The sequence below is a fragment of the Oncorhynchus clarkii genome, chromosome 7 (genome assembly GCF_045791955.1).
Source record: "Oncorhynchus clarkii lewisi isolate Uvic-CL-2024 chromosome 7, UVic_Ocla_1.0, whole genome shotgun sequence".
Classification (NCBI taxonomy): Eukaryota; Metazoa; Chordata; class Actinopteri; order Salmoniformes; family Salmonidae; genus Oncorhynchus; species Oncorhynchus clarkii.
Genome location: NC_092153.1, coordinates 20,156,235 through 20,183,170, shown reverse-complemented (window position 1 = coordinate 20,183,170; position 26,936 = coordinate 20,156,235). Strand labels below are relative to the sequence as shown.

At 42.9% G+C, this 26,936-nt stretch overlaps 2 protein-coding genes across 4 annotated transcripts; one reads left to right on the top strand and one right to left on the bottom strand.

The window, feature by feature from the left end:
• Positions 1-3,065: 3,065 nt before the first annotated feature.
• LOC139413014 (oxysterol-binding protein-related protein 11-like) lies at positions 3,066-14,017 on the bottom strand. 3 transcript variants are annotated; one of them, XM_071159983.1, is made up of 13 exons: positions 13,881-14,017; positions 12,924-12,992; positions 12,422-12,597; positions 11,862-11,941; positions 10,496-10,696; positions 9,915-10,116; positions 8,603-8,760; positions 7,941-8,075; positions 6,771-7,248; positions 6,429-6,615; positions 5,827-6,009; positions 5,464-5,617; positions 3,066-5,100 (listed from the first exon to the last, which is right to left on the bottom strand). In XM_071159983.1, exons 1-13 carry the CDS (start codon positions 13,913-13,915, stop codon positions 5,044-5,046), a joined length of 2,115 nt encoding a protein of 704 aa, XP_071016084.1. In that variant the 5' UTR covers positions 13,916-14,017; the 3' UTR covers positions 3,066-5,043. The 3 variants fall into 3 exon arrangements, with proteins under 3 accessions (XP_071016084.1, XP_071016083.1, XP_071016082.1); XM_071159982.1 differs by having other exon boundaries at positions 13,317-13,887; XM_071159981.1 differs by lacking the exon at positions 13,881-14,017 and adding an exon at positions 13,317-13,512 and having other exon boundaries at positions 7,941-8,072.
• Positions 14,018-14,028: 11 nt separating this feature from the next.
• On the top strand, positions 14,029-21,972 carry LOC139413015 (glycerol-3-phosphate dehydrogenase [NAD(+)], cytoplasmic-like). The gene is made up of 8 exons (XM_071159985.1): positions 14,029-14,257; positions 14,551-14,728; positions 16,452-16,592; positions 16,873-17,011; positions 17,133-17,245; positions 17,470-17,703; positions 20,872-20,978; positions 21,358-21,972. The coding sequence occupies exons 1-8, from the start codon at positions 14,217-14,219 to the stop codon at positions 21,452-21,454; spliced, it is 1,050 nt and encodes a 349-aa protein (XP_071016086.1). The 5' UTR covers positions 14,029-14,216; the 3' UTR covers positions 21,455-21,972.
• The last annotated feature ends 4,964 nt before the right edge of the window (positions 21,973-26,936 follow it).

Below are 26,936 nucleotides of genomic sequence, written 5' to 3'. Positions count from 1 at the left end.
GGGGAAGGACATCAAACAAGTTTGAGAAGCACATTTTATAACTGTAGAGACAGACAGTGGCTGCAATAGTTAGCTTTGTTCGAGCTAAAAAAGAACCGTCAGACCTAGAGTTCCGAAACTTTAGAAACCTGTTCTAGACCTCCGGTCGATGGTACGTGGTGAGTTACGTGGCTCTAGACGGTTCTCGGACCGAGAAACAGCCTCGTACATTTGCAATACCTTCAATTCATTTTGACCATTACGAAAATGACGACGTTTAGAAAAGTCTCAGAGACGCAAGGCTAGGTGCATTGAAACCGGCTCGGCCCATAGAGACGGACCCCAACGTTTCTGTCGGATAGCTCGTTCAAGGACCCCGTAGCAAGTCATGGAAAATAGTGGATTTTCAGCACCAATTAGGGTTTTTCTCGGACACCAAATGACCTATCGAGCCAAAACTTGGGATTCGGGGTCGCCTCAGCTAGGCCAACACATAACATAAGAAATGGACCCGCAGCTAGAAGGTAACTACGTGTTTTATGGTTTTTTTATGGTTTGAACCGAAGGCGTTGTGAATTTTGGGCCAGCTCTGAAGTATGTAATAGTTGGCTACTAAACGAGTTGGAAAAAGTGGGTTTGGTGTCAGTTTGTATCAGTTTGGTGTCAGAATGATATCTAATTGACTGATGGACTCTTGTACATTTGCAATATGTTTAAACAGTGAGGTACCATCACCAAAAGCGACATTCTGAAATCAACCCTAAAGAGCGATTGAGATGAACCAGAATCACTGCAAAGCCATCCCGAGTTCATCGGGCCAGTAGATTTCACATTCCTGCAGGATTTGTATAGCATGACCAATTCGTGATGGTACCTGCCCATTGAAACATATTGCAAATGCACAGTGACTTTGAAAAAGTAAGGAAACATAGAATCAATTTTTTTTTTTTTGGGTTACCAGTTGCACATTTCAGATCACCAGTTGCACATTTCAGATCACCAGTTGCACGGAGGAAAATCGTTACTTTTGACTTCCTATGACATCATATTGCAAATGGACAAAACATATGCCTTATGCACAAGTAAAACAAAAAAAAATTATGATAATACAAGTTGACAAAGGTATAGTTTGAGCAAAGTATAGTTTGAATTTTGAGCATGACAAATTCGTGATGGTACCTGCCTATTAAAACATATTGCAAATGCACAGTGACTTTGAAAAAGTAAGGAAACATAAACAAATGGACATAATGAAATCATCATTTTTTTTTCCGGTTACCAGTTGCACGCGCATTTGCAATATGATTCTATAGTGAAAAAACATCACCAAATGGACATGATGAAATCAACACAACGAGTGATGGAAATGAACAACTATCACTGCCCGGCCGTCCCGAGTTCATCAGTTCAGTCAATTTTGGCCCCCCAAAAAATTGACTTTTGACTTTGACTTCCTATGAAATCATATTGCAAATGGACAAATCATATTCCTTATGCACAAGTAAAAAAAATAAAATTATGATAATAACATTTTACAAAAGTATATTCATACACTTCTTACACATGATTAATTGTCTTAAAATCGAAACAATTTCGAAAAACGGTCCAGAAAGCACTTTTTTTTAGTTTTTAAAGTTTAAAAAAAAAATAAAAAATTCGACTTTTGACATCCTATTAAATCATATTGCAAATGGACAAAACATATGCCTTATGCACAAGTAAAAAAATATATAAAAAATTATGATAATAAAATACGAATAAAGTATGTTGATACAGTTCTTATTCGTGTGTAATTGACATAAAATTCGAAAGAATTTTGAAAAACGGTCCAGAAAGCACTTTAAGGGTGTGTGAAGTTTTTTATAAAATTGACATTTTTGACTTTTGACTTCCTATGAAATCATATTCCAAATGGAGAAAACATATGCCTTATGCACAAGTAAAAAAAAAATAAAAAATGATAATAAAGTATGACTAAAGTATGTTGATAAAGTTCTTATACATGTGTAATTGACATAAAAATTGAAAGAATTTTGAAAAACGGTCCAGAAAGCACTTTAAGGATGTGTGAAGTTTTTTACCAAATTGACATTTTTGACTTTTGACTTCCTATGAAATCATATTGCAAATGGACAAAACATATGCCTTATGCGCATGTAATTAAAAATAAAAAAAAATGTATATCAAAATTGGACAAAAGTATATTCATACAGTTCTTACACGTGTAATTGACAAAAAAAAGCGAAAGAATTTCAAAAAACGGCCCAGAAAGCACTTTTTTAAGGGGTGATAAGTTTTTGAAAAAAATATCCTTTTTTCAAAATTTTTCTTTTGGATGTTGACTTGGGTTGCATTTCCAATATGAAAAACCCCGGTGGAGCGCACTCGCCCCCTGTTGGATTTTTGAGGTGTTACAATTGGCAATTGCCATATGGCATTTGCCATATACTTTACACGAATCAACGCCGCTTTGGGTGGTATTGGACATCGTGTATATGGTTTGTCCAATGCCAATATCTTGCCATTCATTTTTGTCCAATTCAGGGGGGTATTCCCTTACACCTGTTAGTGGCAACGACAGTTCTTGGGCAATGAGGATATGACTACCAATATTGTTTATAGTTGAACTTTCAATGTGATCACCGCAAGACAATCACTGCACAAGTGGGCTCCTATCAAAGTTTGGTGGAGGGATAACCTCAATATCTTAATCTGGCCTGTATCAATATACTTGTTCACATCTCTTTTTCCCCCTCCCACACTTTAGCAGTGGTTCATTCTGATTTAGAACAAAAATAATATTTGAACGTGTGCTTCTCATGAGGGACTCAATTTCTGCCCAACCTAAACTGTTTAGCCAAACACAAAATGTAAAGAAATGTACAGAATGTATTGATTGTGGGTCACTACACACCCATTTGAAGAGTATTGAGATGCACCCATTGTCAGCAAGGAATCCACTTTAAAATACTGAGCAGTTTCATGATTTAAGTAATACAGTCAATAAGGAAAATGTATCGGGTTACCAAATATTACTCTGTTGTATGAGCAGCTATTTTTTGGGGGCGAAAGAGTTAACACGATACTCAATTGATAGGCAATTTATTTAATCAGTCATTACCACACATATCTTAGTCTACAAGGAGTCATGTTTCCTTCAATGTCAGTGCATTTCACAGGTCAGCAAGACAAACGAGTAATATTCCAAACCACCAAGTCGACGTGTAAAACACCATTCAGGGGTCTGCGCTACTAATGTCTTTCTTCAAAACAGGAAAGAACGCAACAAATACCCCAAAACTAATCAGTATTTACATACGATTGCATCATTCATAACAGTGCCGGGGAAACGAACAGGGCTGGATTACAGAACTCGCACGCAGGGCATATGCCCCGGGGTCCCCGACCTCAACGGGCCGCTTCCCCTTGGAGGTCAGGGGCCCCCAGATATCATATGTAGAATTGCCCAAAATGAGCTTTAAAACAGCTAAATGTACTCAGGCCAAAATGTGTAGAACAGCAGTGTGAAACTGCTATGAATTAGCTGACTTCCAAATGCAGTAATCCATCCCTGGGGGGGTATGCTATAATCTTGGACTGGAAGAAGCACATAGGAAGAGATTGCTTAAGGCACCATGACGTGGAGAGAGCAGGTTATCAATGCGGAGTTAAAAATCACATCCCATGCTTCAAGCAGGTCTTCTCTTTGCATTCTACCTATCAAAAAGGGGTTGGGGACACCTTTCCAGGCTGATATTGACTGCATTAGTGTTCATGAGACTCCACTTCTGTGCATTTTACATACATTTGGGGAGGGGAATGACAATTTGAGAACCGTAGCTTCTTTTTTGAAAAGAAACACCGCGAGGGCACAATCTCATTCAAAACCAACAAATAAAGGTGACGATATTAGTTATATTCTGTTCTCCAAATCAGAACAGACGGACTGAGATATCCAGGAGGTTAACATTCATTCTTAAACAGAAAAATAAGTAAAACATTTGTTAGCATATGAAAACAAATTAATTTGGTTAAAAGCTTTAACAAAACATTATATTGTGGAATTCAGACATAGTAACCAGAGTATAATACTTGCAGTACACAAACGGGGAAAAAAAGACATTGCTCATCATGTGTTCCATTTTCCAAAATTCCTCAAGCAAGGAAGGAGAACTATATCCCTTTGGGACTGCGAAATAAATTATCGTTGCTTTATCATACATCTCATATCAAAAAATGCATTCACTTTGCGGGCCTAAATCGTTAAAATACTATCTGTATCAGGCCAAGCCTTGTCATTCATTCTGAACGATGGAATCCTCCAAAATTGAGACTTCTGAGCAAAACCAAAAGGAGTAATGTCATTCATTACCTACAGTATGAATTCAGGAACATTGTCCCCATTTTAAACTTGTTCATTGTAGTGACAGGTTGTGTGCGTCTTATCCAAGCTGTGTCATTAGGCACCAAACGGAATTAAACTCACTGAAACAGGGAGGGACTGTATGCACATATCAAATAAGAACTCATTTTCCATTCTGTCACATGCCCTAATGAACATGACCCGGGCCTTGCCAATCACGTCCCAAAGTATGGATATCCAGTTCACACCTTCGAACGTCAATTGTGTACTTTGAAAGATGCACTTCGATTCTCGGTCTCGTGTGCGACATCACTGTAAAACAAAACAAACCTCCCCTCTGCTGAACCGTGATTCTTCAACACTTTAAACAATCCAAACGAGCGCGGCGTCACACGGTTGTTAAGGCGGCGTAAACGGAGTACCTTTTTATCTGTACAGGGAGAAATGTCCTCATTCAGAGTCGATTATACATGAGATGTCGTGAGATGAAACTATATAGCCTGTCGTCACGTTATAGGGCTTCCCCAATACTTTTGCATCTGTATGCATGCAAGTGGAGGTTGCGCTTTACCTCGACCGTTTAGGAAATAACCCCACACACTAGCACGCGCGCGCACACACACACACACACAAACCAAAAGAGAGCGTCAGTCTCGTGGCTACACCCGTTATCGATGATGGGATCTCGCTGACCGGTAGGACTAAGTTTTCAGAGTGGGTGCTTTCCACAGTGGTTTGTGATACATCCAGCCTTCGCCCTAGCACAGAAAGAAGACAATAGAAAACATGACAAAAAAATAAAAAGTACAATCTGTGAGATTTCCGATTACTCAATTGTCATTTCAACCTATAAATGTCTGACAGATCCATTTATTCCTGAATATAAACTGTAAATGCCTCATTAGATATCATGTGTTCATTATCCTTGCATTCTTCTCGGAAATGTGGGTGTCAAAATGTCTGACCGCTTAACGAAACAATAATAATAGAACGTTTCCTGAAGAAAATGTGTGCGCTTGCGTCAGCTGTACAACAGCATGTCTGCCCAAAGATCCCCTAGGTCTTTGCTGAAGCAAGCACGCTAAATACAAGAAGGTTTGTCAAGATGATGTCCTACGTACCTCGCTCTCAAAATATCTGGTCCTCCACGGGGTCTCGGTCTCAGTGCGGTGTCTCTCCTCGGTCCTCTGTCTCTCCTCCAGGATCCTCTTGTACTCCGTGGCCTTCTCAATGTCTTTCTGACGCAGCGACTCAGTCACGTGCTGCCACAGGCGCCTAAAAAAACCCCAGAGTGATCTATTTGTATCATGACTATTAAATGGGACAAGACACAATAAATCAACAATAGAGGTGACAGCGCCAGAATTAACTAAACATCTTATTTTATTCTACAGTCCTCATCTATGCCACAACCTCACATGAAAGCAAATCTGAGCATATTAAATATAAAAAAAGCAAATATGAATTTACTTTTTTTGTCTAACCTTGATTCAGTTGGTCCTTGCTTGTCGTTGGGGCGCACCCGCTTCTTGGTGACGGGCAGCTTGGTGACGTCCACCATGCGTGTGTCGCCGTTCTGGTAGCTGAACTCGAGCACGCCGTTCCACTCGCCCTGCACGCGGCACACCACGGCGTTGGTGGCGTTGTGCTTTACCTCCGCCGTCACCCTGCGTGAGGCGCCACGAGAGCAGAAGGACACATGGCCAACGATATCAACCAACATCAACCAACACAGCCTCTCCACGCAAATTATGCAAAACAATTTGAGGTCACTTCAATCCAAAGAGTTGTGGCTTTTGTAAATTTCTCAAACACACTAACTCAATATCAATTCATCTTTATTTAGCCAGGATAATCCACTCAGTCACTGTGTTGCAGGGAGTCCTAGGATCTATAAAAAAATTAATTGTTTAAATCTAAAAAAAAAATTAAAAAAATAAAACACACAGTAACATAACATGGAAATTACTTTATGAAGCTGTAACGGCACAGGGACATAAACCTAACCTAAAGCCAATGCAACAATTTATTGACAGCATTATATATTCCTCTGCAGGTGTGTGCGAGCTCTGTGAGGGGCACTCACTTGTGCAGTTTTCCTCCGTAGAAGGGCTTGGTCTGGAAGGTGATGACTGCGGAGTATCCCGACTTGGTGCAGTTCACATTTACCTTTCCCCCCAATTCCACCCAGGGCACGGTAAGGATGGAGCGGGCGTAGGCACAGGGCAGTGTGAACGTGTACTCCTCGTCATGCTCCAGCAGGTATAGGCAGCCTACACATACAGATTACATTATAGTTTATATCCTGTTAGCATTAGACAGATGCATATTACAGACCATTTTTAGCCAGGGGTTTAGCACCAACCACTCTGGTGCTAGCATGCACAGACGGTGCAATAATCGATACCCAGTCTCTGGCCGGCCTTACCTTCCCCGATCATGGACACCCCGATAGACATGCCCATGAACTTGCTCTTGGTCCACACGTGGGTGTTGACGCACATCTGCCTCTCGGGGCACTCGGCATAGAAGCCCGACACGGGTGGGTGGTGGGACACCTGCTCAGCCACGAAGCGCAACTGGTAACTGCCGTTCTCTCCCTCGGTGGTGGGGCTTCCCTGGGGAGGAGAGGAGAGCGAGGGGGCATCCTTGGCGGGTTCCCCTGACCTGGGCACCTTCCAGGAGCAGTGGAAGCTCTCGCCGATGATGGGGTTGTAGGGCTTCTTGGCGATGGCGCCCTTGCGGCCTTCGTGGAAGGAGGTGAGGTAGTACTCGACGAAGCACACCATGCGCTCCTCGGGCCCTTGGCCGTCTGTGATGGCTACGAACAGGTCCGGGTGGGACATGAAGTCAGCGTACATCTCTAGCAAGGAGCGCTTCTCCAGGATGAAGGTGGGCAGCACCACCTGAGGAGACAGAACTATTTATGACCTTTAATAAAGCAGGTGAGTTGACAACTGTTCAATAACCTAGTGTGTGATCTATAATGACATGTAGCTATGAGGTAAAGATGATTTTAAAGAAAGCTTCAATTTTAATTTGATGGTCAATGAGAATACATCCACCATCCGACACCCAACAGGCTTTGAGCCTACACTAGCTGCTGCTAACCATGGGAAACTGAATTTCACTGAAGTAGAGCTGGTACGATGACCGAAAATTATTAACACTGATCACTTAGTGCAGGAATTTTGTAACCTATACTAGAGAAATGTGAAGTTTGAAACAAAATAAGTTTGCTAATATGGAGGATTGTTAATGGGAAAACTGATGGCTACAACTATCAAACTAGTAGTATTAGTTTAAAAGATAATACCAATAAAAACTGGTGCACATTAACTTTAAAACGTATAATTCTATTTATTGTTATCGCATCAATTCATCACCCAGCTCCACTATGAAGTCAACAAGAGGAACGAAACGACAAACCGAGGCATTTCTTAACTCCAGTAATGCAGTCCTTTACATTAGCCAATCAGAGGACGGGAAACAAGACACTACTATGGTCTGTCTAGCTGGGCCTTGGTCCAGCCCGATGTATGTTTCAGGCTGTGTCCGGGGGGGGGGGGGGGGTGCAGCTTTGTGAAACTCGACCTACCCGCGTGAGGTCCATGCCCAGCTTGAGCTGCGAGAGCAGGTGTAGGACAACACTGCGCTCTTCCTCCACCGCCACCAGTTCCTCCTCCTTTTCCGTGAAGGCGTCCTCCACCTCATCCTCCCCGTCAATCTCCTCCTGGCAGGGGATACAATATTTACTTTGAGAACAACAAAAGTTGTGGCTTGCATCTTGAAAAACAGTCAAGCTGAAGCACCAACAATAAAAAGCCATGATTGAAAATAAAAAGGCCTTTATTTAGTTACTTACTTTACCATCCTCATCTGACCATGAACACATTGTTAGATAGACAAATTGATAATTAAAAATGTTAATATTTATTTAATTATTAAATGAAAAGTACTGAAGTCAAACTGTCCTGTCCAAAGAGATACACCTACATCACTTTCCACATGGCCCTTTCCAGCACAGTTCCAGTAACTGTGCTGGATGCGTAACCAGGCCACCTTCATTCAGAAAGTCTAAGAGTATCAGTGCTGATCTAGGATCTGTTTTTCCTTTTAGATCATAATGAATAGGATTATATGGATGATCCTAGATCAGCACTCCTACTCAGAGCTTGATACATACAGCCTCATGTCAGTAGACTTTGGCTTGATAGTGTGAAAAGGCCTTTTGGGTCTAGTAATGTTCTGTGTCCTTACCCCAGAGAAACTGCAGGGCTCCGTGGCACTCAGCTCCAGGAGGCCGCGCTCCAGGAGGCCGCCCTCCAGCAGCCCTCCCTCAGTGCTGAAGCTGTCCAAGGGCCCGCCGTTCTTCAGGATGTCAGGCAGCTTGGGCTCCAGCCACTCGATGGTGGGCCCTGTAACAATTGACACAGCGGCGGCCGCAGCGGCCTTCAGCTCAGAGGTACTCATGCTAGGCTACAAGGCTACACTACGAGGCCCCTTGAAACTACCGGACCAAAACTAGGTTGTATGCAGCGACCATTCAAAAAAACACCCAGGCTGGCTAGATGGGGTGGCTGGCTGGCTTGTTCCTCTGACAGTTCCCCAGGACCACAGGATGGAGACGTTAATCCGATCCCGGGTGAGTATCGAGATACGTTTCATGCCCCGCCAACAGGAAATGTCCTCGCCTGATTGGTGGGTTAGCATTAGCGCCACATAGGGTATTTCTATGGGTGTTTGGGTGGGAGGCGAGACCCATTCAAATTAGCATGGCCCACACAATCCTTGACAACTTTTCCTGATTGGCTAGTCCCCAGGTTCAGTCCTGTTCGTGGGCCTAATGAAATATGGATGCCAGGTAACAAGATCGCTTACGATCTCCTACGTCAAACTGGGAACTTTTCCCCTATTCCACAATGTCTGGTTGGCTCAGTCAAAAGAAATGGCTGAGATCGTAGCAGCCATTCTACTTTTGGTAAGTCTCTTGGCTGTCAGTATGGTGCTGTGTGAGCAAAAAGGAAGAAAGGTGGTTAATTGGGAGAGCGGTTATTACTCAGTTACCCAATGAGAGATCTGGTTACCACCCTAGACAGCCGGTAAGAATAAGTACCGCTCCTTCATAAATTATTGAAAATAATTCCACTGTCGGCTTTCGGAGTACATCTGGACTGGGAGGGTCTACATGTGCAATTCCATGATTTGTGAGGTAGAATTGTGCAAGCACATGATGGGTGTCTAGTACATGTCGCATACAAACTAAACACGACTAAAACCATTCTTGGAAACAAACCACCTTTAATCCATGTAGACTTCCATGGCTAACTTTGAGCAATGGGGCAAAGAAAAGGTAACTTAAACCGTTTCTACCGTGCTCTCTTCAGTGGTAAATTAACCTGCATCTAGAAGGCAAATCTGAGAAAGCCTGGCAATAAAGATCTAAAACTAACCGTGCATGCACACAGATCCCCTTCTTTTCATTGGAGTTCATCCATAAATTAACACTCATTAATGTCACCAGTAGTGACCTACTCCCCCTCCCCTCCAGGCCCCCAGCCTTCACCCTCACCTCCCAGGGAGCTCTTCTGGCGGGCCACCTGCTGCAGCTGCAGGATGTGCAGGCAATCGTTGAGGCAGTTCATGGTGGCCATGGAGGTGGCCTTGAGCATCAGCAGGTCCTGGTCCAGCGGGGAGAGGGGGCCCGCGGCCGGTGGCAGGCCCTCGATGGTCTGGATCAGGTCTCGGTGCTGGCCCTGGGCCTGGGTCATCATCTAGGAGTAAGAAGAGCGGAAGGAACCGGAGGAGTGCGTTGATACAGATGTATAAATGTGCTTACCGTATTCGTCATTAGATTAAAAGAAGAAGTCCCTGTAACCTAGTCCTAGATGAAAGGTCTTCATAAAATGACAAAAAAAAAAGCTGGGTTAAAAGACTAAGAGAATACCCTCGAAGACAAAACACATTTCAAATAAGGCAGAAGAGATATTCTTCTCTCTACCACCGGCTATTCCTGTTGAGACGCAAAGTTATTAAAAAAAACATTGGATGGAAAATAAATACAAAACACTGAGAAAAAACTTAAAGCTATGCTAAACCCCAGTTCTATTTTGGTTCATAAGGTAATAGCTACCGTCCCTATCCCCAGCCTACCTCTCTGGCGTCAAGCAGATGGTCGGGCAGCAGGGACCTCTTGGAGGAGTACAGGGAGGAGCCCTTGTGGAGCTGAGTCATGCTGAAGAAGGAGGCCGCGTTCTGGTTCTGGAGCTGGCTAGGCCTGCGCTGGGACAGGGGCGAGCTGGCGCTCCCTTGAGACGCCATGGAGTAGCTGCGAGACTTGGGTGGAGGGTTACTCTGGACAAAGACAGAACATATTTGTCATACAGTGCATCTCATCTGTGATAGGATGTTGTGAAAAGTATATTTTGATCATTTGAGCTTGTGGAATGTAAGTAAAGTTACCCCTAGATGCTGATATTGGGTCATTTCCCTCACTAATGGTTACAGCATAGAGATAGAGGACTCATCTTTGTATCTGTGCCATTATAGTGTGTGTGACAGCATGGGCAGTGACATTAAGGCTTAGTCCATTGTCTTCTTCAGCTGATTGCACCCAACTTATAGGAATCCCCACCAGTTGACTACTTTCAAAATGGTGGAAGCCCTCAATGGAAAAGTCCATGTTAAAACAAGTTATATCAATGATGAGTCCCCTCTCTATTAGTTACAGTTAGGATTGTGGGAGGGGAAGAGGATCCTAGATCTGTACCTAGGGGAATTTTAACCTATGGTGCTATCTTGTTTGTGACTATTTGTGTGACCTTATGGTGTCATGTCAATGTGTAATGTAAAATGTTGATTGTCTTCAACTCAAGTGCTCAAGATGCGAGACGAATTAAGGCCAATAATGTGAAGTACTGAATCAAGTTATGGTTACGCCACAATTTATCCAAGAATAGAGATAGCATCATTCTTGTGGTTTGTCACTTTCTGTCTTATCAGTATTTCAATGGAAAGTGGAAATCTGTTAGGAAGGAAATCCCACTGAGTAATGCTGACTCACTGACTTCAGCCAGGTAAGTAAGATCAAACCTGTTTGTTTTATAAGGAAGTGCCCCCCCCCCCCCCCCCCCTCTTTGGCGCGTTACAACACTACACTCAAAGGCTGGCATCTAGGATGGTATTGGCTCATAACTACGCTAAATGAATAGTAGCTCGAGTTCCCCATCAATGTGTTCTCATTATCAAGCAAAAACACTACTACACCTAATCTATATACAAGACATCCCCTCTGCACTTCTGTTATGAAGCTCATGTTACAGGCAACCATGGACACGATCAATGGGATTGCATAACAAAACGAGCTAGTAGAGTGTTTGGATCAAGGGAAAACATTGTTGCGAGTGAGAAAGAGCTTGTGGTGGGGAGTGCGTGTGCCCGTCTGTGTACGCATGCAACTGTGTGTATATATGCATCTGCGAAAGTGGGTGTGTGTCAGATGAAAAGCCCTTGCCTTTACCTTCCCCATGGCCTCAGTGTGGTGCTGCGTGCAGATCTGCAGCCGGCTCACCCAGTGCTGTCTCTCTTTGGCATCCGTGGCTGGGACACACACACACACACACAACACCACCACCACCACAGGGTCACATTCATTAGTGCACACCGTTGCAAAATGTTTTGCAACTGAAAATTAGTTTCCTATTGGATATGTTCAGTTAGTGCATCCCTGTTTCGGTCAGTTTTCTTTAGTTTGTTGCCTAACAGTGAGAGCTCATTACAGTGCAGCCGAGTGAATCTCTGCATGGATCAATAACGACAATGTTATCCCTCTCTTGACCGAGGATAACGTTTTACAAGCTGTCTCCCCTTCATAAAGTCTTGGTCCAATAGTCTGACAGTGACTATATGTGTATCTTGCCTGTCCAACAACTGACTGATTCATTTAGGATATAATAACATTGTGCTGAAATGATAACATGTCCTGTAGTAGGCAACTCATACAACATGACACTCTTGTAGGAGTTGTTGTAGCTGTTTTGATTGGTGAGTGTGAGAGACAATAGTGTGTGTGTGTTTTACCTCGGAGCTTGTATTGTTCCCCACTTATGGCATTGACCGTGAAGGTGTGGGAGTCCTCGTCGCTGGGGGATATGACCGCCCCTGCCAAGGGGAGTGTCCCGCGAGGTTTCTGGGGCCTGGACTGCTCATTGACAAAGTACTCCAACAACCCTGCCTCATTGTTGAGGACAAAGAACCTGCACGAAGAGAAGAACGTTCAATCAAAAAGATTTACATTTGAGTAATTTAGAAGACGCTCTTATACAGAGCGACTTACATGAGAAAATAGGGTTGAGTGCCTTGCTCAAGGGCATATACAGATTTTTCATCTGGTCAGCTCAGGGATTCAAACTAGTGACCTTTTGGTTACTGGCCCAATGCCCTTGAGCTCAAGATGCTTGTTGGCAAAACATTGAATCTATTTAATAGTATGTGTAGTCGATTTGATCATATTGTAAATACTTTTATTAAATGCACATAGCACTTTTTCATCAATGTTCTTCAACCTGGGCTGCCCACTCACCTATATTGCCATCCTGTTACCAGGTTGGTGTATTTCATCAGGCAACCATCAATATTTTCCATGTGGTCACTGAACAGAGATTGAGAAAATGATTGACAGTTAGTAAAAAAAAAGCTAGTTATGCTACAATAACAGCAGTGAGTTGGCAAAGTTCAACTCCAAATGAACCTCTGATTCAACTCTGGCTAGCCTGTTAATTAACTAATAGCGAAGTCAGTAAACTCAGCTAAGAAAAGCTAGAAACTAACATTTGACCAAGGGCTTGCTAATTATAGTTACCAACTGAAGACGTGTTGCACTGCCTATTAGCCAAACACATCACTGCAGTTAACCAGGTTAGCCAGATATGGCTAAATCATAGAATTAGCCTAGCTAGCTAGACAGTCATCATACCTGTACTGCCAGCCTTTAGAACTCCCTCTCCCAGAACTACCAGGCGTCCCTTTCTGGGGAAAGACATCCAGTTTCCCTTCACTGTCCGATATTCGTAGTGCACTGGCGGTTTCCCCTTGCATAGTCATAGCCAACGTTATAGTTAGCTAACAAGCTACAAACCGTGCCAGAAACGCTAGCCAGCTGGCTAGCTAGCTTCAGCGCTAGCCACACATCAAACGCTAGACTGATTTGCTAACTTGAAGGCCTTGCTCACAGATTTACTTTTTCTGTTTATGGCTTGACAAAACACATCGTTTTTCCATGAACGATAGCTATCTAAACGACTGATTAAGTCATCCATCACAACATATTCTTATAAAAACAGTGGCGTGCTAGGTTGTTAGCTTGGTGTTTACATGATCCAAATCGCTGCTAACAGGCTTCACGATGACGCGGTCCTGAAGTCATGTGATTCAATTCCATGAAAGGACTTCCGTATTGGCAAAAAAAAGGGGAATATTTTAGCATACAAAGTTTGTCCAATTCTACAAATGCAACCAAATATATCCTGCACATACCCACCCCATCGAGCTACCGCCAGCATATATTCCAGTCATGTTGCATGACAGACAGTGATAATTTTGTTTTTCCTCCGAGCTCTGCAAATCGAGAAAACTATAGGACTTTCTCCATGCATTAATGTTCGTCGTGGTAGCACACCCAGAATAACCCTACTGTTATCTAACACGTACAAACCTTTCCCTTCTTTTATAAACAAGTACAAAAAGGGCGGTGTGCTAAAAAATAATGTGCTGCCCACACGACTATGGCGTATAAGGAAGTTATGGTTATAAACACGGCATTTTACTGATCTGTTAACACTGTTAAAGGAATCCTGCCTGCTACTCTACCTTAAAAATGCCTGCTAAGAAAGTGTGCATCGTTGGATCTGGAAACTGGTATATTTATCCACTTTCTCAATTTGCATGTGCCTGCATTCGACAACATTGTATCGTCATTAATTCCACTGATTGATTCATAATGTAGCCAACTAAGTGCTTGTAGTTTCATAGAATATCAAACATAACGTTTGATTTGAAGGTTTGGGGATATGCAAGCCATTCCGTGTACAGTTATAATCTGGTTATGGTACCCCCAGGATATATTTAGCATGTTCATTTTGCGACTGGGATTTTGAAAATATGAATGGTGTTATTTCATTGCCCTTCAATCTGTTTTCATCATCTCCTAGGGGCTCTGCGATAGCCAAAATCGTCGGTCACAATGCAAAGAGATCCAACAGGTTTGACCCCATTGTCAACATGTGGGTGTTTGAAGAGATGGTCGAAGGCAAAAAGTTAACAGAAATCATCAACACAGAGCATGAGAACGTCAAATACCTACCGGGTCACAAGCTTCCCAAAAATGTGGTAGGTATTGTGTTTTGTTTAATATGATATTTTTTTGCCTCAAGATTACAAATCATTGAGTTGGGCAATACATCGGACTTAACATTATCTCCTATCTCCGGACATGCTTTGTGGTTGTGTAAAAGGACACACACAGATAAGGTGAGTGAAGTTTGACCTATACAGAGCTAACAACATATCCGTCTGGGTTGTTCTCAAGAACCCAAGGCATTAACAAGGCATTCTGCCTTATCCCTAGGGTTCTCAGCTATAAACACCGTTTTCCGGTGGGCCCATTTAAACTATAATCCCATCGCTTTGTTTTAAAGTTTAGAAAACGCCAATAATCATTGCTTGCAATGCGGTTTTTGAAACATGGAATAATCTTTCATATAAGTGAGAAATAATCTTTCAAATATAAAATATAACGCTTACTGTATCAGTTTTGCACAGAACCATAGGGCTGTGTGTATGCGCAGTATGGGATCAATATCATGCCAAATGTGTTCCTCCAGACCACAAACTACATTTCCTTTCCAGTTACACACAGGTGTTCAAGCAATCTATACAGTTGCATTTCAGGATATTACTTTTGACAATATATCATGCAGTTTTGAAAATATCGCAATATGATTTTTTTTGCTAGTTGTTTGTAGCTAAACCAAAACTCCTTCATAGCTTGTTCTTTTTTTTTAACCTTTATTTAGCTAGGCAAGTCAGTTAAGAACAAATTCTTATTTTCAATGACGGCCTAGGAACAGTGGGTTAACTGCCTGTTCAGGGACGGAATGACAGATTTGTACCTTGTCAGCTCGGGGTTTGATCTTGCAACTTTCCGGTTACTCGTCCAATGCTCTAACCACTAGGCTACCCTGCCGCCCCAGGGAGCCAATTTGTTTTCAGCAGTTTTATTCCCATGACTGATCCAAGCTTGTTTTCTCATGTTCTTGCTTGTTCCACTGCAGCTATGATGAACAGTTTGGAACATTGAATCGCAATAAAATCACAGTGTCGAATCGCAATACATAGAAATGTGAGAATCGCAATACATAGAAATGTGAGAATCACAATACATATCGTATTGGCACCTAAATATTGTGATAATATGGCATTGTGAAGTCCCTGGAAATTCCCAGACATACTATAAAGGTGTGTAGGAATTTACACTTTAGGTTTTTGGGTAATTATTTCTCGCTGCTATAAAAGATACGTTTCTTATATTTCCCAAACCGTACCGCAAGCGATGCATGTTAACGTTCAGAATGAACATCGAGGCTCTTAACAAAACTCCCCCAGCCAGAATATACCTTCATGGATAGATGCTAAAGGTAGTTGGCATCTTTGAATGGCCGGCCAGTCTGACATACCTTGCTTTCCACTGTGTCAAAACATAATGTGTGTATTATTGTATCCAGCCGCCCCTTATGTCAATTCCTTAATCGACCGTGTAACAAAATAACATTACATAACGTCTTGTAATCACAGGAGGTTGGTGGCACCTTGATTGGGGAGGACGGGATCATGGTAATGGCTGGAGCGGAAAAAATGGAAGGGCATCAAACCCATGGTCTCGCCGTGTTTGACGGCATTGCGTTCGCTCCATTCCAGCCATTGATTATGAGCCGTCCTCCCCTCAGCAGCCTCCACTGTGTAATGTAGATTCACGATAAATGCTACTACATAGTAACATCCATCATGAATAGTACAGTGTATCATGCTATCTTTTCCCACTCCGGTTTACCAGGTTGCTGTTCCAGAAATCACAGAAGCGGTGAAAGGGGCCAGCATACTCATCTTTGTCATTCCACATCAGTTCATTGGGAGGCTATGTGATCAGATGAAACCTCATATTGCACAGGGAACCATTGGGATATCCCTCATCAAAGTAATGTCATTTGCCTCTTTCTCACACCAGCTTTCACTTCGAAAAACCATTGCTAAAATCTATACAATTTATATGTCTGACTTTACTCTGGCTTCTTATCACTCAGGGAAAGTCTCAGCTGTATGAATTTATCATCATGGCTATGATTTTACACTCATTATGTAATAGCAGCCTAGTCAAAAAATGCAGCCACACAAATGCTGGTAACTAGGGTTATATGTTACAAAATGAGTGATAGAAGGCAGCCTAAGATCTCTTTTCTGCCCTGATCCCTATTCAGGGCATCGATGAAGGTCCCGAGGGCTTGAAGCTCATTTCTGACATCATCCGTGAGAAACTGGAAATTGAGGTTAGTGTCCTGATGGGGGCCAACATTGCAAACGAAGTGGCTGATGAGAAGTTCTGTGAGACCACAATTGGTAAGAAATGTTTAGATAATTTTATCTACACTTTTGCTGTAATGTTTTGTGTCCTCGCTTGTGTGGCAACTCCCACTGATGCAGTTATGTGTACCTTGACTTTCCATCACTTCCTAAACAGGAGCTAAGAATGAAGCAAACGGACATATCTTTAAAGAGCTGCTGCAGACTCCCAACTTCAGGATCACCGTGGTGCAGGAGAGTGACACCGTAGAACTCTGTGGGGCTCTCAAGGTAGAAATTACATTTCAACTCAAAGAGAACAACTTTTGCTACGTATAGTTACATCGTTAACGTAACTTACACAGAAGGCCTATGTTTCGTTGCAATGCACCTCTGTTTTATTTGCTCACATTGTCAAATAATTCTTTACAAACCATGAATCATAATATTGCTAGAAAAAGAGTAGAAAACTGCAGATAACACTTATGGTTCCTTTCCCACTCTCTCCTTCCCAGAATATTGTAGCGGTAGGCGCTGGGTTCTGTGACGGTCTGGGCTTTGGGGACAACACCAAGTCTGCGGTGATCCGGCTGGGGCTGATGGAGATGATCGCCTTCACCAAGCTGTTCTGTAAAGGCCAGGTGTCCTCCGTGACCTTCCTGGAGAGCTGTGGGGTCGCCGACCTGATCACCACCTGCTACGGGGGGCGCAACCGCAAGGTGGCCGAAGCCTTCGCCAAGACGTCCAAGGTGACATATATAGACAAATACGACTCAAGGATGTGACTCTGCTGTGACCAGTACAACTTTCACCTGTTTTGTCTGGTTGATAACAGTTAAGATTTTACTTCAAGAAACCAATGGAATGTTTGTGTGTGGATTAGAGGTCGACTGATTATGATTTTTCAACGGCGATACCGATACAGATTATTGGAGGACAAAAAAAGCCAAAACCGATTAATCGGACAATTTTTACATTTGATTTGTGATAATGACAATTACAACAATACTGAATGAACACTTATTTTAACTTAATATAATACATCAATAAAATCAATTTAGCCTCAAATAAATAATGAAACATGTTCAATTTGGTTTAAATAATGCAAAACAAAGTGTTGGAGAAGAAAGTAAAAGTGCAATATGTGCCATGTAAGAAAGCTAACGTTTAAGTTCCTTGCTCAGAACATGAGAACATATGAAAGCTGGTGGTTCCTTTTAACATGAGTCTTCAATATTCCCAGGTAAGAAGTTTTAGGTTGTAATTATTCTAGGAATTATAGGACTATTTCTCTCTATACCATTTGACTATTGGATGTTCTTATAGGCACTTTAGTATTGCCAGTGTAACAGTATAGCTTCTGTACCTCTCCTCGCTCCTACCTGGGATCGAACCAGGAACACATTGACAACAGCCACCCTCGAAGCAGCGTTAGCCATGCAGAGCAAGGGGAACAACTACTCCAAGTCTCAGAACGAGTGACGTTTGAAACGCTATTAGCGCGCACCCCGCTAACTAGCGAGCCATTTCATATCGGTTACACGAGGCTAATCTCGGGAGTTGATAGGCTTGAAGTCATAAACAGCAGAGCTGCTGGCAAAACGCACGAAAGTGCTGTTTGAATGAATGCTTACGAGCCTGCTGCTGCCCACCACCGCTCAGTTAGACTGCTCTATCAAATCATAGAATTAATTATAACATAACACACAGAAATGCAAGCCTTAGGTCATTAATATGGTCGAATCCGGAAACTATCATCTTGAAAACAAGACGTTTATTATTTCAGTGAAATACGGAACCGTTACGTATTTTATCTAACGGGTAGCATCCATCAGTCTAAATATTCCTGTTACATTGCACAACCTTCAATGTTATGTCATAATTACGTAAAATTCAGGCAAATTAGTTCGCAATGAGCCAGGCAGCCCAAACTGTTGCATATACAAATCAAATCAAATTTATTTATATAGCCCTTCGTACATCAGCTGATATCTCAAAGTGCTGTACAGAAACCCAGCCTAAAACCCCAAACAGCATGCAATGCAGGTGTAGAAGCACGGTGGCTAGGAAAAACTCCCTAGAAAGGCCAAAACCTAGGAAGAAACCTAGAGAGGAACCAGGCTATGTGGGGTGGCCAGTCCTCTTCTGGCTGTGCCGGGTGGAGATTATAACAAAACATGGTCAAGATGTTCAAATGTTCATAAATGACCAGCATGGTCGAATAATAATAAGGCAGAATAGTTGAAACTGGAGCAGCAGCACAGTCAGGTGGACTGGGGACAGCAAGGAGTCATCATGTCAGGTATTCCTGGGGCATGGTCCTATGGCTCAGGTCCTCCGAGAGAGAGAAAGAAAGAGAGAATTAGAGAGAGCATATGTGGGATGGCCAGTCCTCTTCTGGCTGTGGCGGGTGGAGATTATAACAGAACATGGCCAAGATGTTCAAATGTTCATAAATGACCAGCATGGTCGAATAATAATAAGGCAGAACAGTTGAAACTGGAGCAGCAGCACAGCCAGGTGGACTGGAGTCATCATGTCAGGTAGTCCTGGGGCATGGTCCTAGGGCTCAGGTCCTCCGAGAGAGAGAAAGAGAGAAGGAGAGAATTAGAGAACGCACACTTAGATTCACACAGGACACCGAATAGGACAGGAGAAGTACTCCAGATATAACAAACTGACCCTAGCCCCCCGACACATAAACTACTGCAGCATAAATACTGGAGGCTGAGACAGGAGGGGTCAGGAGACACTGTGGCCCACTCCGAGGACACCCCCGGACAGGGCCAAACAGGAAGTATACCCTGACTCTGCGTGCAATGAACGCAAGAGAAGTGACACAATTTCACCTGGTTAATATTGCCTGGTAACCTGGATTTCTTTTAGCTAAATATGCAGGCTTAAAAATATATACTTCTGTGTATTGATTTTAAGAAAGTCATTTGTGTTTAGGTACACGTTGGAGCAACGACAGTCCTTTTTGGCGAATGCATCGAATATATGCAATGCAGGACACGCTAGAAAAACTAGCAATATCATCAACCGTGTCATAATTAGTGATTTTGATTGATTAAGTTTAATGCTAGCTAGCAACTTACTGCATTCGCGTAACAGGTGGGCTCCTCGTGAGGCAGGTGGTTAGAGCGTTGGACTCGTTTTTTATTTATCTGTTATTTTACCAGGTAAGTTGACTGAGAACACATTCTCATTTGCAGCAACAACCTGGGGATTAGTTATAGGGGGATGAATGAGCCAATTGTAAACTGAGGATTATTAGGTGACCATGATGGTTTGAGGGTCAGATTGGGAATTTAGCCAGGACACCGGGGTCAACACCCCTACGCTTACGATAAGTGCCATGGGATCTTTAATGACCTCAGAGAGTCAGGACACCCGTTTAACGTCCCTTACGAAAGACGACACCCTACACAGGGCAATTTTTTTTTAGACCAGAGGAAGGAGTGCCTCCTACTAGCCCTCCAACACCACTTCCAGCAGCATCTGGTGTCCCATCCAGGGACTGACTAGGACCAACCCTGCTTAGCTTCAGAAGCAAGCCAGCAGTGGTATGCAGGGTTGTATGCTGTTGACTAGTTAACTGAAAGGTTGCAAGATTGTATCCCTGAGCTGACGAGGTAAAAATCTGTTGTTCTGCCACTGAACAAGGCAGTTAACCCACCATTCCTAGGCCGTCATTGAAAATAAGAATGTGTTCTTAACTGACTTGGCTAGTTAAATAAAGATTAAATAAAGGTGTAAAAAAAAAAAAATATCGGCGCCCAAAATTACAGATTTTCCGATTGTTATGAAAACTCGAAATCGGCCCTAATTAATCGGCCATTCCGATTAATCAGTCGACCTCTAGTGTGGATACATGCTTTAAGTAAAGTAACTAGCTATGTTGCATACTTCTCCAGTCTATTGAAGATCTAGAGGCTGAGATGCTCAATGGCCAGAAGCTGCAAGGCCCACAAACCTCCGCTGAGGTGTTCAAAATTCTCAAGAAGAGAGACATGATCAGCAAGTGAGTACAAACGCTTTCACCTTAAAGCGAGACTCAGCGCTATGGCTTTGCTTGCTCTCACACAGAGTATCTGCGCCTGTGCACGTGTCCGCTTCACGCTGTTACAACATAATGCCTATGGGACCAAAATAGTGCTTCAACGCTCTTGTGGAAATTGGCCCGATGTTTTTGTTTACTTCGTGAATTGCTGAGCCTACCTTTTTAATACATTTAATGACCTGAAAATGTTCCTCCAATATTCCTCTACTCATTCACAACATAAATGTTCATCAAATTACCTGCAAGTATGAACTGAAGCTCTCCTCAACATATGTGTGAGTGCTGCTAATGGAACCACATCTTGCTGCATTGAGATTTAGTGCAATGTTTTGTCTTGTAGGTTTCCGTTGTTTGCCTCTGTGTATCAGATCTGCTTTGAGGGCAAAGCTGTGCAGGAGTTTATCACATGTCTGCAGAACCACCCTGAACATATGTGATCACTCTGGAACCGGCAGCTAGGGAACCTGCAGCCACGGAACCTGCAGCTCCTCCAATGGTGTCGAGTGAAGTTTCCCCTAGATGCTGATCTTGTCAGTTTTGCATTCCCCTATGGTTAGGTTGGGATTGGAGAGGGGAAGCTAATCCTAGATCTGTATCTATAGGGAAACTTCACCCCCGGAGCCACTTCCATTAGCACCATCATACCATCAGAGGGCAGCAGCGCTGCATAAATGCTCATTATAATACTGTAACCACATAAAAACGTAACTGTAACCACAAAATATTCCTTATCGTTTGATACTAAGTCTGAAGAACCACTACGTAACGTGCTTTGTCGAATATTCATATGTTTTGTGTTTTGATTGTGTATCAGCTTATCAACTAAAGCACTTGACAAATGTTAAGTAACCATTGTTGGTTAAAAAAAAATATATATTCATTTGACATTTTTACAATTTCTGGAACAAATATTCTCCCAAAAATGATTTTGATAAAAAAAAAAAATGTATTGTGATTGTTTTGTTTCACTTCATCTTGTCACATGGGGGCACGCTTATTACTCTAGCTGCAAGGAAATGGATGTCACTTGCCCTTTTTTTTAACTTTGAAAGCCTTTCAGAGGAGAACAGTGAACAATTACATGTTTGAAATAGTTAAGATGAGGGAGAAAGAACAAAGAGAAGTTTATTTGATTGTCTAATGTTGTCCGTGCTCATGTTTTGAAAGAAAATGAAAGATCATATTATATTTATTTTAATTAGATGTTCCCCTGATGAAATAAGGATTGCTTATGTTTAACTGATTGATCAGCTTTTAATAACAATTACATTTATCTAGTTCTTGCCTTAACTTCAAAGATGTCCTACTTATCCTAGAGAACACAGATGTAAATGTAGCACAGATATCCCACAAACCCTATTCCCGGGAGTCTTCTGTGACACAACCATATCAGACCCAGGATTAAAGAACAATCGTGGCCCTTGTCTCTCCGTCTCTTCTGGCCGTATCACAGCGAGAAGAACAGAGGCTTAGTGGGATAGCGAGTAATCAGCTAGGCCTTTAAATGTCCCATCAGATCAGAGGGACCTTGATGCTTCCATCCATCCCTCCACGCTTCCACCTTGTCAGTAGCCACGACGTGTCCAGCGGGGCAGCCCGGTTCACTCTTTCCTGGGTAACCTGATGAGGAGGAGGCCTCTTTTCTGGTTGACAGCTCCACAGACCGGGCTGCCCCAGATCCCACACATCCCTGGACATCAAAGAGCCCAACGGCAGGGAGACATGGAGATGGCAGAAGCTCAGGTTGAGGCACCCTGTCCTCCACAGTTTCCCGTGGGACATGGGGCCCCAGGAGAGGACCTGCGTGGGTTCTTCCAGCAGGTTAGGTTCCCCCTCATCTCCCTTCACCTCCAACTGAACTGTCATCAGTGTTTTGATGTGAGAGCCTTGTGCAGGTTGAGACCCTGATCCTCTGTCACAAAGAGAAGAGGTGCACATTCAGTCCTGGGCCTGAAAGAGCAGCTTAATCACCATGGTAACTGCACTGAGGCCAACCAGTCCCTACACAACACTGTCCCGTTGTGAGAGAGAGTGAGTCTTGGACTCAGGAGGAGAAAGTGAGCAAAACAGAGTGTGAGGTCCAGATAGTTCATGGTTGAGATATCACTGAGTCTGCATGCTGCTGACAAATACATCTACTTATCCAATTATAACAGAACAAGTTGACAGTGTGACTGACTGGGGTTCAAACTCGGCTCTGCTGGCTGACACAAGACTGTGTTAGCCTGCTGAGCTAAAGCCTAGGCATTAGCTTGAGGAACTAACACAAGTTGTCAAGCCTCAGGCAAGGTTACTCATTTAACCAGTGCGGTTCTGAACCACCTCTGTTACAGCATCAACAAATCAAGGCTGTTATTACATGAGGATTAATTCAACACTTTGCAATATTGAGTTACAACAAGTAGTGTTCGCTGTGATTTACTGCGTGTAATGAGGTGGGGTGAGTTATTCACGGTTGGTTGATCACACAGGTGTCTCACATGGATGGTTCTGTCAGTGTTCCTCCTCCAAATGTTTCCCCCAGGCCTTGCAAGCTCTATATGGGCCATCCCAGGCCCCAACCACCTGGCTCTCACAACCTTAGATTTATAACAGTCGTATAATTCTAGTTCTGTGTGAAATCCCACACAGACTTTTGCAGAGGTTGATGGTTTTAAGTCCTCCCTTCTCTCAGTCTAGTTCTGTGTGAAATCCCATGCAGACTAGAATATCTGGCTGGGTAAGCTATATAATCTGTGACAAATAGGATGTATTTTCTTTCAAATGCTTGATTATTTCACTTGTACTTCATCGAACACAGTGCGAAGGAAGCAAAGGAGTATGGCAAACCTGCACCCTATACTTAAAATATATGCACGCATGACTGCTAAATGGCATATATTGTTATATTATAAACTGTGTGGTTAGAGCCCTGAATGCTGATGACAGCTGTGGTATATCAGACTGTATACCACGGGTATGACAAACATTTATTTTTACTGCTCTAATTATATTGATAACCAGTTTATAATAGCAATAAGGCACCTCAGGGGTTTGCGGTATATGGGCAATATACCACGGCTAAGGGCTGTGCCATGCGTTGTGCCTAAGAACAGCCCTTAGACATGGTATATTGGCCATATACAGTTGAAGTCAGAAGTTTACATATACCTTAGCCAAATACATTTAAACTCTGTTTTTCACAATTTCTGACATTTATTCTGAGTAAAAACACCAGAGCTGGTGTAACTGAGTCAGGTTTGTAGGCCTCCTTGCTCGCACACGCTTTTTCAGTCCTGCCTAAAATTTTCTATGATTGAGGTCAGGGCTTTGTGATGGTTACTCAAATACTTTGAGTTTGTTGTCCTTAAGCTATTTTGCCACAACTTTGGAAGAATGCTTGGGGTCATTGTCCATTTGGAAGACCCATTTGCGACCAAGCTTTTACTTCCTGACTGATGTCTTGAGATGTCGCTTTAATATTTCCACATCATTTTCCTCCCTCATGATGCCATCTATTTTGTGAAGTGCACCAGTCCCTCCTGCAGCAAAGCACCCCCACAACATGATGCTGCCATCCCCATGTGCAGTTGCAAACCATAGTTTGGCTTTTTTATGGTGGTTTTGGAGCAGTGGCTTCTTCCTTGCTGAGCGGCCATTCAGGTTATGTCGATATAAGACTCGTTTTACTGTGGATATAGATACTTTTGTACCTGTTTCCTCCAGCATCTTCACAAGGTCCTTTGCTGCTGTTCTGGGATTGATTTGCACTTTTCGCACCAAAGTACGTTCATCTCTAGGAGACAGAACACATCTCCTTCCTGATCGGTATGATGTCTGCGTGGTCCTATGGTGGTTATACTTGGGTACTTATGTTTGTACAGATGAATGTGGTTCCTTCAGGCGTTTGGAAATTGCTGCCAAGGATGACCCCGACTTATACCATTTTTTTCTGAGGTCTTTTCCTGATTTCTTTTGATTTTCCCATGATGTCACGCAAAGAGGCACTGAGTTTGAAGGTAGGCCTTGAAATACATCCACAGGTACACCTCCAATTGACTCAAATGATGTCAATTAGCCTAACAGAAGATTCTAACGCTATGACATAATTTTCTGGAATTTTCCAAGCTGTTAAATGGCACAGTCAACTTAGTGTATGTAAACTTCGGACCTACTAGATTTGTGATACAGTGAATTATAAGTTAAATAATCTGTCTGTAAACAATTGTTGGAAAAATTACTTGTGTCATGCACAAAGTAGATGTCCTAACCGACTTGCCAAAACTATAGTTTGTTAACAAGACATTTGTGGAGTGGTTGAAAAACAAGTTTTAATGACTCCAACCTAAGTGTATGGAAACTTCCGACTTCAACTGTACCACACCCCTCATGCCTTACTGCTTGATTATGGTATTACTGTACCTGCCATTTCAGATAGGCTCAATTAAACGCTCAAAGTATTTGAAAGAAAACAAACACTAGTTGAATCCAGGTCTGCTATACCCAGTTTGTCTGTTTTTCAGAATATGATCAGTGATGCTGAATGTCAAAGGGGGAGAGGGGGAAGCAATGGCCCATCCTACATCCTCTCTGTACACACACAGCTAATTGCAGGGCCTGCTCTCCTCAGCTGTCACTGACACAGTCTCTTTACATGTCAATGCCAGCCGAATGGGCCCTCATCACCGGCGCACCCTCCCTGTCCCAGGGCCCTCATAGGAAAATAAACCAGACAAAAATGCCTTGTCCTCACCCCAGCTGCCAGTCTCACAGGGCAAACATGGCACAATGGCGCAGGGCACTGAGGCTCAGTCACAGGGCACACACACACACACACCCCTCTCTCCACCCTGCCCTACCCTTCATCTGCACCCACCCTATCCTACTCCATTCACAGGGGCATAACGTAGTCTTTCTGGGGTCCTCTCATCACGCCACGCCCCACAACCGCCCTCCTTTGTGTTGGTCTAGCACTCTGAGGAAATGATAAAGTACAAGGAGTGGGTGTGTATTTGTAGCGGGAACTTGTGTGTTTTTTTTGTCTGCCATTTGCCATTTGTGGAAGGGGAGGTAGGGCCTTGGCTAGGAGCCCGGCTGTGGTGTGGTGGTGTTGGCTGCATACAAACATCGAGGGTGAACACAGGCACATTTGTTTAGGCCTCCTCCCCCCTCACCTCAGGCAGCCTTGGAGGAACAGTTGACAATTCCTAACCACACTAGCCTGGACTGCATACCCATCCACACACTGGGGATAGACAAGTCTGGTTGGGGACAGGAAGAAGAAAGGAATTTGACCTGAAGACTGGACAAAAGAGGCAATATAAAAACATTTTTTAAAGTAAGTTGACTTTGATATAGTTTCTAAAACAAATGCATGACTTATCACTCAAAATGACAGTGGACTGTCTCTAAAAAAATCAGGGAGGGCAGAGTAGTATAGCTCGGTAAATGTTTTTATTCCACATTTTGTGATGTGGTTCACCGGCATCTCTGTTTATCTCCTGGGAAGCAAGAGTTACTAGAATCAGTGAGCTTAACGTTTCAGGATGTGGACAATTTATTTATCTATAAATTCCCTTTGTAGCTCACGAATGTTGACGGTCATGTAAAGGGCCTCTCTTCGAGCTGCTGATGTGAAATGGGACATTGCTTTATTCCCAGTGGGACTGCTAATAACATGGCTTGGACATTCCAACATGTCATTGTAGCATGGGGCGATGCATGAATCCACTTAGTGTTCCTCTGAGCAAAAACATTTCAACAGACACAGAATCTACAGTGCCTTGCGAAAGTATTCGGCCCCGTTGAACTTTGCGACCTTTTGCCACATTTCAGGCTTCAAACATAAAGATATAAAACTGTATTTTTTTGTGAAGAATCAACAACAAGTGGGACACAATCATGAAGTGGAACGACATTTATTGGATATTTCAAACTTTT